Here is a 12,571-nt window from a genome sequence, read left to right on the forward strand (position 1 = left end):
AATCTCCGTTTTTAAGTTTTTGTTTTGGCTCAGAAGTGACCGTGTTGCAATGAAATCCGAATTTGTGGTTCAAATGCTCCTCTAGTTGTTGGGTACATAGCTATACATAAATAATTGCATTTAGAAATAATTATTTATTAGTGAACAGTTGTGGAAATTATGATACGCTATGATACAAATGCAGAATCTAGGCTGAAATGTCAGGATAGTACAGAGGGAGTTTTGGATTTTTTTTGCTTTATTCACCAGAACATATTTTCCAAAGACAGTTGCATGTCTTTTGCAAGGCACGAAAGCAAAATCCTGTGTCCAGGTGAAATTTCAAAGCACATTGGCATAACTTGAAGGGATAAAGATTCTCTTGCTTAGATTGTTTAAACAAAAACGTTCCTGAGCCAATGTCATCAAAATCAGATTCTCTTTATCCTTCACATGATATGGGTGTGGATGGCAAGGCCAGAATTTATTACCTATTCCTAATTACCCTTGAGATCGTGGTGGTGAGCCGTATTTTTGAACTGCCGCAGTGCGTGTCATATAGGCACACGCGCAGCACTGTTAGGTAATAAGCTCCAGGATTTTGATCCAGTAATGCTGAAGGAATGGCGATTTGCTGTATTTCCAAATCTAAGATAGTGTATGACCTTGGGAGAAGGATGCTATCCCTTTGCACCGCCTACCCTTGTTCTTTGGGCAGCAGAGATTGAGTTTGGAAGGTTAATTGAGATCTTGTGTCTTTTTGCCTACATGACAAGGTAGAAGACAAGACAAGATACATGACGAGGTGTGCAAGGTAGAAAGACATTTTTTGGAAACTGGTAAACTCGCCTACTTTTAACATTGGAAAGATCAAAATAATTTTGAAAAGCCTTCCAGTGTCTTTTGAAATCTCTCTCCACCCCCCCCTCTGGCCACCTGATTTGCACTCTCCCACTTGGCTGCTCTCTTCAGTCAAGTCTGATATTCGGGAACTTCAGTGCCATATTTGAGTCAGAGTTGAATTGGGTAAGATGGGTATAGAGGGCCAAAGGTGGGCAATTGGGACTAACTTAGTGGTTTTTAAAAAAAGGGCAGCATGGACAAGTTGGGCCGAGCTGTAAACCTCTATGACTCAATGCAAACTAGGCCATCTATCACCATCACCAACATTGCCCAATTCTATTAATGCAATATTCACCATCTTTTTCTTGATTCCGATGTCAAGAGATCTACTTCATTACCTTCATCTCAGCACAACTTCTCCATTAGTTCCCTTTTTGACCTCTGAGCTCTACATAAACTCGTAATTCATCCTACCAGCAGCATCGTTGCTCAGTCTTTCTTCCTTCCAATGTATTGATTTTTAAATCTTCACCCTAGTTTATAAACTCCTGTGGCATTGCTATGTGTACTTTTGCAATCTTCCTCCAGCTCTATATGCTGGTATATTTTCTTTACTTTTGTAATCAGTGTCCTTTGAATTCTCACTTGGAAGCAAAGTTTAAAATATCTTGCTCTCTAACTAGCATCCTCGTCCTCACTGCCCTGTCACTTCTTCTCTGCCTACCAAATCAAAAGCCTCTTCAACATCTCGCTCTTTAGTCACCTCCTAATTGTTCTGCATCCATTTATCTACAAGAAAAACAATTAGATACTCACCAGAAAAGTAGTTTGCTAAAAAAATTCTGGTTTTAATAAAATAATTTCTCTCATTGGTTTAGCCATTTTGTTTTCTATTGTCTTAGTCCAAGCAGCTCTTACATACCCAGTGCTAACTATAGTGGTTGTTAACAATAGCGTACCTAAAAGAATTTTACATAGTAACTGCAATCTTTAAATTCTACCTATGCCGCTAAAGTTAACAGGAAAGAGAATGGCTAATCAGCCCACTCATGGAGTGGATAACATGGGCAGCAACCAGCCCACTCGTTAGATGCTACAGGCAAGACTTTGATCAATTTTTCAATTGTGTCCTACACCAAATTTTCCACTCTTTGGAAGCCACGTTGATTAGTTCTCTTCCAGATCTTTCAACTCCACCAATATCTGTAATACTGGTTGACATTGTGTGATTAAACATAACATTAGAAATGTTCTCTTGATTAGAGAATACCAAAGATTCACAACCCTTTGAGCGAGGATATTTCTCCTCATCTCTGTCCTAAATGATTGGCCCCATCTCCTAAAACTGTGTCCCCTTCTAGATTCCCAGCCTGGGGAAACAACCCCCAGAGCGTAGACCCAATTTACTCAGCCTCCTCTCATCCCAGGGATCAATCAAGTGAACCTTTGCTGTACTGCTTGCAGTGCAAGTGTACCTTTCTCTATATGGAGACCAAAATTGCACACAGTTTTCCAGGTGTGGTCTCACCAGAGCCCTGTACAATTATAGCAATACTTATTTATTCTTGCACTCCAATCCAATTGCAATTAAGGCCAACACGCCATTTGCTTTGCTAATTGCTTGCTGTACCTGCATGCTAACTCTGTTCAAAATGTGAGGACGCCGAAGTCTCTCTAAACGCTAACATTTACAAGTTTTGCATTTTTAAAAAGAAATATTCTGCCTTTTTATTATGACCGTTCCATCTGTCACTTTATTGGCAATTCGTTCAATCTGTCTATATCTCTTTGCGGCCTTTTTATGTCCTCACAGCTTGCATTCCTATCTAGCTTTGTACTGATAGATCATCAGAAAATGGGCACAAGCTATTCCTTTTCTTGGAAAATAAGAATCTGAAGGGTGTGGGGGAGCAAAGGAATCTGGGAATACAAATACACAAATTACAAAGTAGCAAATCAGATTAAAAACAAACTTAAGCGTGAGGATTTGTTTCTAGAGGAATAGAATTGTAACATAGAGAAGTTATGCTGAACTTGTATCGGACCTTAGTGAGACCCCACCTGGAGTACTGTTGTCAAGTTATAGGAAGGATATAGAAGTACTGGGGTGAATGCAAACAAATTCTACACGGATAATGCCATAATTGTGAGTTAATATCCATTAGGAAAGATTAAACAGGCTGGACTTACTAATTGAAAGGAGAAGGCTAAGGGGCAATCTTATCAAGGTTGTTACACTTTTGAAGGGTTTTGTTAGAGGGGTTATAGAGAGTGCTTTTACTTGTGGGGTAGAACAAAACTACAGGCCATAAGTATACGAGTCACTGAAATCAAATAGAATTTCAAAAATGTTCCTTTAACCAGAGAGGTGAGAATTTGGAGCATTTGAGTTGAATAGTATAGGTACATTTAAGAGGAAACTAGACAAACATATGATAGAGAAGAGAATAGAGAGTTTGTAAATAGTTAGATGAGGAAGGATGGGAGGAAACTCGTGGATCATAAATGCAAGCATGGACTGGTAGGGCTGAATGGCCTGTTTCCTTTACATTCTATGTTAGCTCACTCTTTGTGGGATTTTTAAAGCTTATTCCTGGTTTTATATTTTTTCCAACCCAACAACAATAAGTTGGAGCATGCCTCACCAATATCATGGGAAAAATGTCAGTATATTGCAAGGCAGCAATCTAATAGATCCAGTGTCTGTCGTGTTAATCACATACGTCAGATACTTCACTTTACCTAACCTTTTCCACAAAATTCAATTGGGGCCTCCATATTCTAAAAATTGGTGAGAATTCATGTTGAATATAAATATAATGAAGCTTAGTTATTCAAACTTTCCTGTTGATGGTGGCCTGTTCATTCAGAGAGTACTGCCCACCAAAGGATCCTGCAGCTGTTTTGGAGGGAAAATTGTACCAAAAATCTCGTCTTCATATCCAGATTTTCATTTGATTTTTGCTAGCATTATGTTTATTGTATAATTGTAGCTATAACTATAGCCTGCTTTCAATAGCAATGTGACTCAATAATGTAGAACACTATTTCAAGTATTGTGTAGAACTGTACTTTTGTTGTGAATCCTGAAGTGTCATTGTCCTGTAATTATGTGACTCTGCCTGTCTTCTGGGTGGTTTTGCTCCTTTTGATAAATGCAATGGGTGTACTGTGACATAGATTTCGAATTGAAGTGATGCACATATAATTTGGATTTGGCAAAATATCTACTACGTTCACCACATGTACACAGTGGTTCTAACATGAATGGTAAAGCTCTTGATGAGGCTACAAATGTTAGCATGCAAAATTCTGCCAGCAGGTTTAGCATGGTGAAGGGAGGAGGGGGAAGAAAGAAACAGCTGATTTGATGAGCTCTTCTGAGCTGGGCGCTATCCATTATTCTTGCTACTGTGGATAAAGGGGAACTGGTGGATACTTAGACTTCCTGAAAGCATTTGACAAAGGGCTGCACCAAAAATTATGTGAAAAATAAAAGCTCATGGTGTAGGGGGTAACATGTTGGCAAGGATAGAAGATTAATCAGCTGACAGGAAATAGGGAGTAGGCATAAATGGGTCATTTTCTGCTTGGCAAGATCAAACAAGTGGTGTGCCACAGGGATCAGTGCCGGGGCCTCAATTTATACAAATGACTTGGATGAAGGGACCAAAGGTATGGTTGCTAAATTTGCTGACAGCACTATAGATAGAAAAGTAAACTGTGAAGAAGTTTTAAGGAGGCTGTAAAGGGTATAGGTTAAGTGGTTGGGCAAAGATCTGGCAAATGGAATATAATCTGGGAAAGTGTAAAATTGTCCATTTTGGCAGGAAGAATGAAAAATAAGCATATTATCTGAATGTTGAGAGATTACAGAACTCTGAGATGCAAGAGATGGATGTTCTTGTGCATGAAGGTTAGTATGCCGGTGAAGCAAGCAATTTCAGAAGCTAATAGAATGTTATCATAGGGAATTGGATACAAAGTATTCAATTATAAAGTTTTGAGTATAAAGTTCAACACCGTTTTGTGATTCGGATACTGAAGTAGTCCATGCCCAAATGCAGCAAGACCTGGACAATATTTATGCTTGGGGTGGCAAGTAACATTGGCCCACAGAAGTGTTGGGCAATGATCATCTTCAACAAGAGAGAATCTAACCATCGTCCCATGACATTCAATGGCATTACCATTGCTGAATCCCCCACAATCAACACCTGAGGAGTTGCCTACTCTATGGGGATTACTATTCTATGGTTTAGCCATACAAATGCTGCGGCTGCAAGAGCAGGTCAGAGGCAAGGAATCCTGTGGTGAATAACTCACCTGACTCCCCAAAGCCTGTCTACCATTGCAAGGCACGAGGCAGGAGTGGGATGGAATATTTTCACTTGCCTGGATGAGTGCAACTCAAGAAGCTCAACACCAAGCAGCCCACTTGATAGCTACCGCTTCCACATACATTCACTCCCTCCACCACTGATGAACAGTGGCAGTAGTGTGTACCATCCAGAAGATGCATTGCTAAAACTCACCAAGGCTTCTTAGGCAGCACCTTCCAAACCCACGACCGTTGCAAGGATAAGGGCAGCACTACCACCTGGAAGTTCCTCTCCAAGTCACTCATCATCCTGACTTGGAAATATATTTCCATTCCTTCACTGTCACTGGATTAAAATCCTGGAACTCACTCCCTAACAGCACTGTGGATGTACCTACGCTCCATGGATGGTAGCGCTTCAAGAAGGCAGCTCACCTCCACCTCCTCAAAGGCAACTAGGGATGGGCAATAAATGCCGGCCTAGCCAGCAATGTCCATATCCCATAAATGAATAAAAACAGGTTATTCTTCAATTATACAGGACATTGCTGAGATCACACATCTGAGTACTGTGTACAGTATTTGTCTCTTTATTTAAGGAAGGATGTAAATTAGAAGCAGTTCTGAGAAGGTTTACTAGACTGATAATTTACAATGGGCACATTATCTGGTGAGGAAAGCTTAGACAGGCCAGGTTTGTATCCACAGGAGTTTAGGAGAATAAGATGCAACTTGATTGGAACATGCAAGATCCTGAGAGGCCTTGACATGGTGGATGTGGAAAGAATGTTTCCTCTTGAATATCTAGAACTAGGCATCGCTATTTAAAACTAAGGGATTGCCCATTTAAGAGGGTTAAGAGCCTTTGGAACTTTCTTCCGCAAAGGGCGGTGGAAGCAGAGTTTTGGAATATTTTTAAGGCAGAGGCAAATCGGATTCCTGATAAGCATGGGTGTGAGATGTATTGGAGATAGGTGGGAATCAGATCAACCATGATCTTAATGAATAGTGAAGCAGGTTTCAAAGTTGCTTCTTAAACCCAGATATTTAGTAGCTCACCTATTAATGCATCAATGTATGTATTTTGATTTTTAGAAGTGAACCTTTGTAGTATTGCCATCCCACAGTTCTGTTGCTACCTGCCTCAATATAGACACCATTCTGCAATGGCCTTCCCTCCTATCCCTGCAGTTAACTCTGGGTTACAGCAACCATTCATATTGCACTCATTTTCCTCAATACATTTTGCCCCTCAGCATTATTATGTCAGCTTCCATATCTATGCCAATCCTATATAGCTTTACTTTTCTTTCACCTTCTACTCCACAACTGTCCAAAATTAAATAGTAGATGAGCTAGAATTTTTTTCAACTTAAGTGTTGGTGAGATGACAACTCCTTCCTAGTTGCTCACAGGCTGACTCAACTGTGCAAACCACTTCTCCTTCAACCAAAAATGAGTTCCAAAATCCACTTGCATTTGATCATTAAACCTGCCTGTTTTCCCATTGATCTTTAAATGGTATCCATCACCACCACAGCCGCAGCAGTACTGCAATCTTACTGGCTTCCTAAACTCCATTCTGTAAAAACTCCAAATCATCTAGAACCCTGCAACTTATCTAGATTTCAATTAGCTATTGTTCTATCCACCATGTTGAATGAGCCTTCAAGCACCCCGCCCTTATATTCTGGAGTTCTTATCTTAAATCTCTTTGCCTTAATGCATCTCCCTTTTCAAAAGCATTGCCTCAATCAAAACCCATCTCATTCACTTCCCCTAATCACCATTCTTAATTCTCTCAATCCCTGCTTGGTGTCTTGATATCTTCATCCCATCTCCTCCTTTTATGAAGCAGCTGTGGATGTTTTGCTAGGTTACAAGTGCCATGTAACTGGTGCGAGACCAGATTAATTACTGTAATAAAGTAGCAGCTAACGTATTAAATTTGAATGTGTCAGGATTTTCATTACAGGTCCACGCTGTGTTTTAAAATGTTCCCCTCATACAAAAAGTTTCCATATCCAAGATGATCGTTACTTCTGAACCCGCATTATTTACGCAACTGCCTTTGTGACAGTTTAGCCTATCCAGCTTTTGCTTCCCTCCACCCCGCCATGCCACAGCCACAGGATGTGGTGCTGTTTCTTTTTGAATCCCCTAATGCAAAGTTTCAGTTATCAACTGTTTTGCATAAGAGAGAAACAGAGCAAGTGGCTGGTGCTCCCCGAGAAGGGGAGTCGCTTATCCTAGGATGTTCTAATGCAGTTAGCTTAGCATGAAATTTGCAACGGTCAAGGATCTGCTTTCCTGCTTTTCTTCTCAGTCACCGAATGCCCGATGAAAAGTGGCTGAATTAAGTTTCCAAAATGGGGGTGGAAGGTGGGTCTGAGAGAATCTTAAAGGTCAAAATATCCATGAAACGAGATATGATCAAAAGTATGTTTCTAGTCCTTGTAAAATATATTTTTTTGTTTAGTGTACTAATATTTATGTGTGTATATTTTCAGGTAAGACAAGCAACGAATCAGATTGTTATGAACTGTGCTGATATAGACATCATAACAGCTTCGTATGTTCCCGAAGGTGCTGAAGGTAAGAGTGATATTTGATTTTAGCTCTATTTTCAATCCCCCAAAAATCTATCTGGCATGAGCATTGTTATGTTTTTCCCAAACATTTAGTTGTCTATGCATTTTATGTAAAGTTGATGTACATTTTTCTAGTTTAATGAAGCTTTACTATTCAGTATTTTACATTTCCTCACTTCAAACATTCATTCCCTTCACCGCCGGCACACAGTGACAGCATTGTGTACCATATGCGAGGTGTATTGTAGCAACTCACCAAAGCTCCTTTGACAGCATCTTTGAAATCCACAACTTCAATCACCTGGATGAACAAGAGCAGCAGATAATGGGAATACCACCGCCTGTAAGTTCCCAGCAAGTCACATACCATCCTGAATTGGGAATGTATCACTGTTGCTTCACTGTTGTTGCATCAAATTTTTGGAATTCCCTCCCTAACAGCATCTGAGTGTAACTGCACCAGATGGACTGTGGCGGTTCAAGATGGCAGCTCACCACGACCTCCTCAAGGGCTGTTAAAGATGGACAATCAATGCTGGCCTTGCCAGCAATGCTGTCATTCCAAGAGCGAATAAAAAAATATTGCTCCACGAATATTGTTTAGTATATTGGTAAATGTGGCGATTTAACTTATTTTTGAGCTTATTATTTTCAAAATTGGATCTAGCTACAATAGGGTGTCATTGTTTGGCTAGGGTAGGCCAATTGTAAATCTGACTTTACAACTATTCTTATCGGTGGTACCAATATTAGTAATTCTGCTTTTGGATGTGCCTATGCTCTTCACAGAAGCATTATAAAACAAGATGTGACATCGAGCCGCATACAGTGATATTGGGTAGACTGGAGCCCTTGGGATCAGGCATGTTTGCGTGTGATGCTGGAATAATCAGACGGGAGGCCTGTTCCTGGTAGCAGAAATCCTTGTGTTTGTCTGTAACCTAGCTGGGCAAAGGTGGAGAGACATTGAAACTTTGGGGATGAAAGGGAGGTTGAAGATGATGCAGTAGTTTTGCAGGGTTGGTTTAATTAAGGGTTTATCTTTGAAGGAACGGGTGATGATGGCATATTTCAAGGAGAGAGAACACCTGAAAGAGAGAACTGCGAACAGTATCAGCCAACATAAGGACCAGGAGGGGAAGTTTTCTGGTCAGCAGTTAGTGGAATAGGATTGAGGAAGTAGAGATGGACCTCATGGAGACAATGAACTTGGAATCAACATATTGGGAGATAGGAGAGATACTGGAGAAAGATGTAAGTTCAAGGCTAGGGTAGGGAGGAATTTGAGCAGAAGTTTGGTTCTGTGGGCTGATGGAAGGGAGAGGACCTGGCAGAGGCAACTGATCAGGTAATCTTGATCTTAGTGACCAGGAAGTCCATACGCTTCTTGCTGGAGGTGAGAGTGGAGGAGCCGGGTTAAAGAAGATGGCTTTCAGTGAATAAAAGAAGCTGGTGGTTACCATTGCAGGATGATCCTGGAATATTGAGCAGAATAAGCAAGTGAGACCAGGACCCAAAGGTGCTTTGTGGTGCCAGATCTGGCAGTGGATGGTTGAACCAGTTGTTTACCATATCCTTTCAAATCTGTGTCCCTTGGACTTCGAAATAGAGACGAGAATCACACTAAGGGGAATGACAAGGGTTAGGGAGAGTGATGGTTTTATTGGGCATTAGGGCCTCAAACATTGAGGGAGAAGGTGTGGTTGAGTGATCAGTCGCTGCAGAAATTATGTGGCTGACGGAGGGCCAATGGCTAACAGTTGGGATTTTGAAAGTGCAGCGGTAAGGAATTTCGGCTTGTTTTTCGGGAGGGGGTGGAGGGGTGCATGCCGCAGGTTAGTGGTCTCTAACCTTTTTAAGCACAAGATCGCTTTCAGCATCAAAATACAGCATGAGATCTACTCTTTAAAAATTGGACTTTACTAAAACCCCCAAGATATACTTGTGCATAACACTCACCTATTCTTAGTGTGACACCTGTGCTTTCATGCTATCTGTGAGTGCTGTGAAGTCTGGTTCATGGTTTGAGATGGCCAGTCTTGTATAGTCCATCAGATGGGCATCTGTGAGACCAGTGCAATACTTGGACATGGTGATTTTCATCTGGGAAAAGGCCATCTCACAGAGATATATGGAACCAAAGTCAGCCTTCACCTTGAATGCACACAATGCCAGAAGAGGGTACTTCTCCCTGTTTACAAGTCCCCAATAGTCTTTGTTCCTTAACCTAGCTTTCAGCTCTATGTCACTTTGCATGGTAAGAAGTCTCACAACACCAGGTTAAAGTCCAACAGGTCTTTTGATAGCACGAGCTTTCAGAGTGCTGCCCCTTCATCAGGTGAGTCCAACGCTGGCATCTCCACATCATTTTGCGTGGTGATTATTTCCGTGTCAAGTCCATTGCTTTGTTTGAACACCTGCTGAAATTGAGACACCAGGATCGGTCTGTTGATTGTAATCGACTATTTGGAGACCACTGCAGTAGGTGACAGAGTTGGGCGTGGCAGGGGATTTGAGTAGCTAGTGATACAAGCAAGTGGTTGCAGTCTTATCTACGATTGATATGATGCAACTACCAAGACCACATGGGATCGCAAAGTCAAGAGGGTGGTGGTGAATGTGTTGGTGAGTTTACATGGAGGGAAGGATTTAGGAAGGATAAGAGGGTAGTGAAATTAAGTAAAAGAGACCATGATGAGTTGAGACGGAGGTTGATACCCCTAAGTGTGAGAAGTTATTTGATGCAAAAACTGAAGGAGGAAAGCATCCATAATAATGGATGGGAAGAGCATTGTTCACAGGTGAACATACATTCTGGAGGGAGATGCAGAGAGGGGTGGTGAGAGGAAAGATAATTCCTTTATCCTACTTGTTTTATCATTTTAAGTGTCTTTGACTAACCAGTGTGTAACTGAAATGTGCACAGTAAGTAAATCTCATAATTACTTATAGTTTAATTCTCCAAATACCAATCAAATCTCTCAACCTGTACCCAAACAAAAAGTTCACTCAATTTAATCTTTCGCTTCCTGCAAAACCTGGCTGAATTCTCAAAGTAAAATCTGGGTTAGAACTTCTGAGATGAAGAGTAATCTTTTTTTGATCATGTATTGGAGATGGAATGCATCACTTTGTGTACTTTGCTGATTTCTCTGGTGAATACTACGTCCCAAAACAGAAGACTTGGCCTGAAATCACGTTTATTGACAAATTTAAAGAATGGAGATTTGGCTGGTTTACAACAGTCGTATCGTGTCAATATCCACAATAAATATCTTGAGTCTCTTGTGGTTGTTGGCAGCAAAGCCCTTGGTTTTGGACCAGGTAGGCATTGATATTGTGAATTATGACAATGAATCCTTGGTCCTTATTTCTAATCTCAATCGTCTTCGAAAGAAGTTAAAATCATTGGAGAAGGAATCCATTTTACACTAACTAGCTCTGAGCTGCTACTGGTAGATAGTGGTTCAGATAATGTGTATTCATCTGGACAGTTTGATTTCAGTAGCAGGAGTCAATTTCAAGTGGTCAAAATATTGGCATAGGTATAATAGATGTGTGTGTGTACGTACATATAGTTATAATAGGTATAGGCCCTCCCCACACCTGAAAAATATATAATAGCCACCCTGCATATAAATATATGATATATTAAGTCGGAATGAGCTATAGGTTAGGTGGATTAATAAATGCATTGGGTTATGGGGAGAGGGGAGGGCCTGGATCAGATGCTCTTTCGGAGAGTCGGTGCGGACTTGATGGCCTCTTTCTGCACTGTAGGGATTCTGAGTCTAACAGCAGACATTGATTTCAAAATGAGTTGTAAGAAAAAACAATACTTGTTGATAACAGCAGTGGCTATTAACCTTGTTGTTAGACCTGAATTTTGTTTGCACCTGCCCATGCATTTCATTGCTCAGTACATAACATCTACCAGAAAATGTGTAGTTTTGTATTTTTCTAATATCAGCTTTAGAAAACTGGAGCAGAGAAATATGCTGGTGTGAACGACCAAACAAATTATAACCTTTATTTTTGTCTCTGGTAAATTATTCTCTCCAGTTTAAATATGCCTGATTTGCACATCAACTGTTAAGGGAGTAAGTGAACTGTCTGCTACCCATTCTTTCTGTACCTGGGTATGAGAAAATGTCTCCCTCTCCCCTGCAGGGAGTTGATTAAGCTTCTGCTTGGCATCTAGCCATTTGGTGTGACTTGGATTTAAGTTCAGTTCTTGATCTGTCCTTGTCCTTCATTTTTTGACTGATTGTTAATGGTACCATTCTGAAACGATGTTAGAAACATAGAAAAACTACAGCACAAAACAGGCCCTTCAGCCCCACAAGTTGTGCCGAACATATCTCTACCATATAAGCCTACCTATAACCCTCCATCCTATTAAGTCCCATGTACTCATCCAGGAGTCTCTTAAAAGACCCTATTGAGTTTGCCTCCACCACCACTGATGGCAGCCGATTCCACTCGCCCACCACCCTCTGTGAAAAACTTCCCCCTAACATTTCCCCTGTACCTACCCCCCAGCACCTGAAACCTGTGTCCTCTCATAGCAGCCATTTCCACCCTGGGAAAAAGCCTCTGAGAGTCCACCCGATCTATGCCTCTCAACATCTTCTATACCTCTTGGGTCTCCCCTCATCCTACGTCTCTCCAAGGAGAAAAGACAGAGCTCCCTCAGCCTATCCTCATAAGGCATGCCACTCAATCCAGGCAACATCCTTGTAAATCTCCTCTGCACCCTTTCAATCTTTTCCACATCCTTCCTGTAATGAGGCGTTGTGCATCTTATTTCAAACTGTCACAACATGATTGAAAGGTA

The 12,571-nt window shown here is 41.0% G+C and overlaps 1 protein-coding gene across 2 annotated transcripts in view; it reads left to right on the plus strand.

Moving 5' to 3' along the window:
• Positions 1-12,571, plus strand: part of npepps (aminopeptidase puromycin sensitive) — a 202,250-nt gene that overhangs the window by 62,048 nt on the left and 127,631 nt on the right. For both annotated transcript variants that reach the window (XM_078224181.1, XM_078224182.1), the window contains exon 2: positions 7,654-7,738. In XM_078224181.1, the coding sequence (XP_078080307.1) occupies positions 7,654-7,738 (85 nt within the window). The remainder of the gene's footprint in view (positions 1-7,653; positions 7,739-12,571) is intronic.

This window comes from Mustelus asterias, chromosome 11, assembly GCF_964213995.1.
Source record: "Mustelus asterias chromosome 11, sMusAst1.hap1.1, whole genome shotgun sequence".
Lineage (NCBI taxonomy): Eukaryota > Metazoa > Chordata > Chondrichthyes > Carcharhiniformes > Triakidae > Mustelus > Mustelus asterias.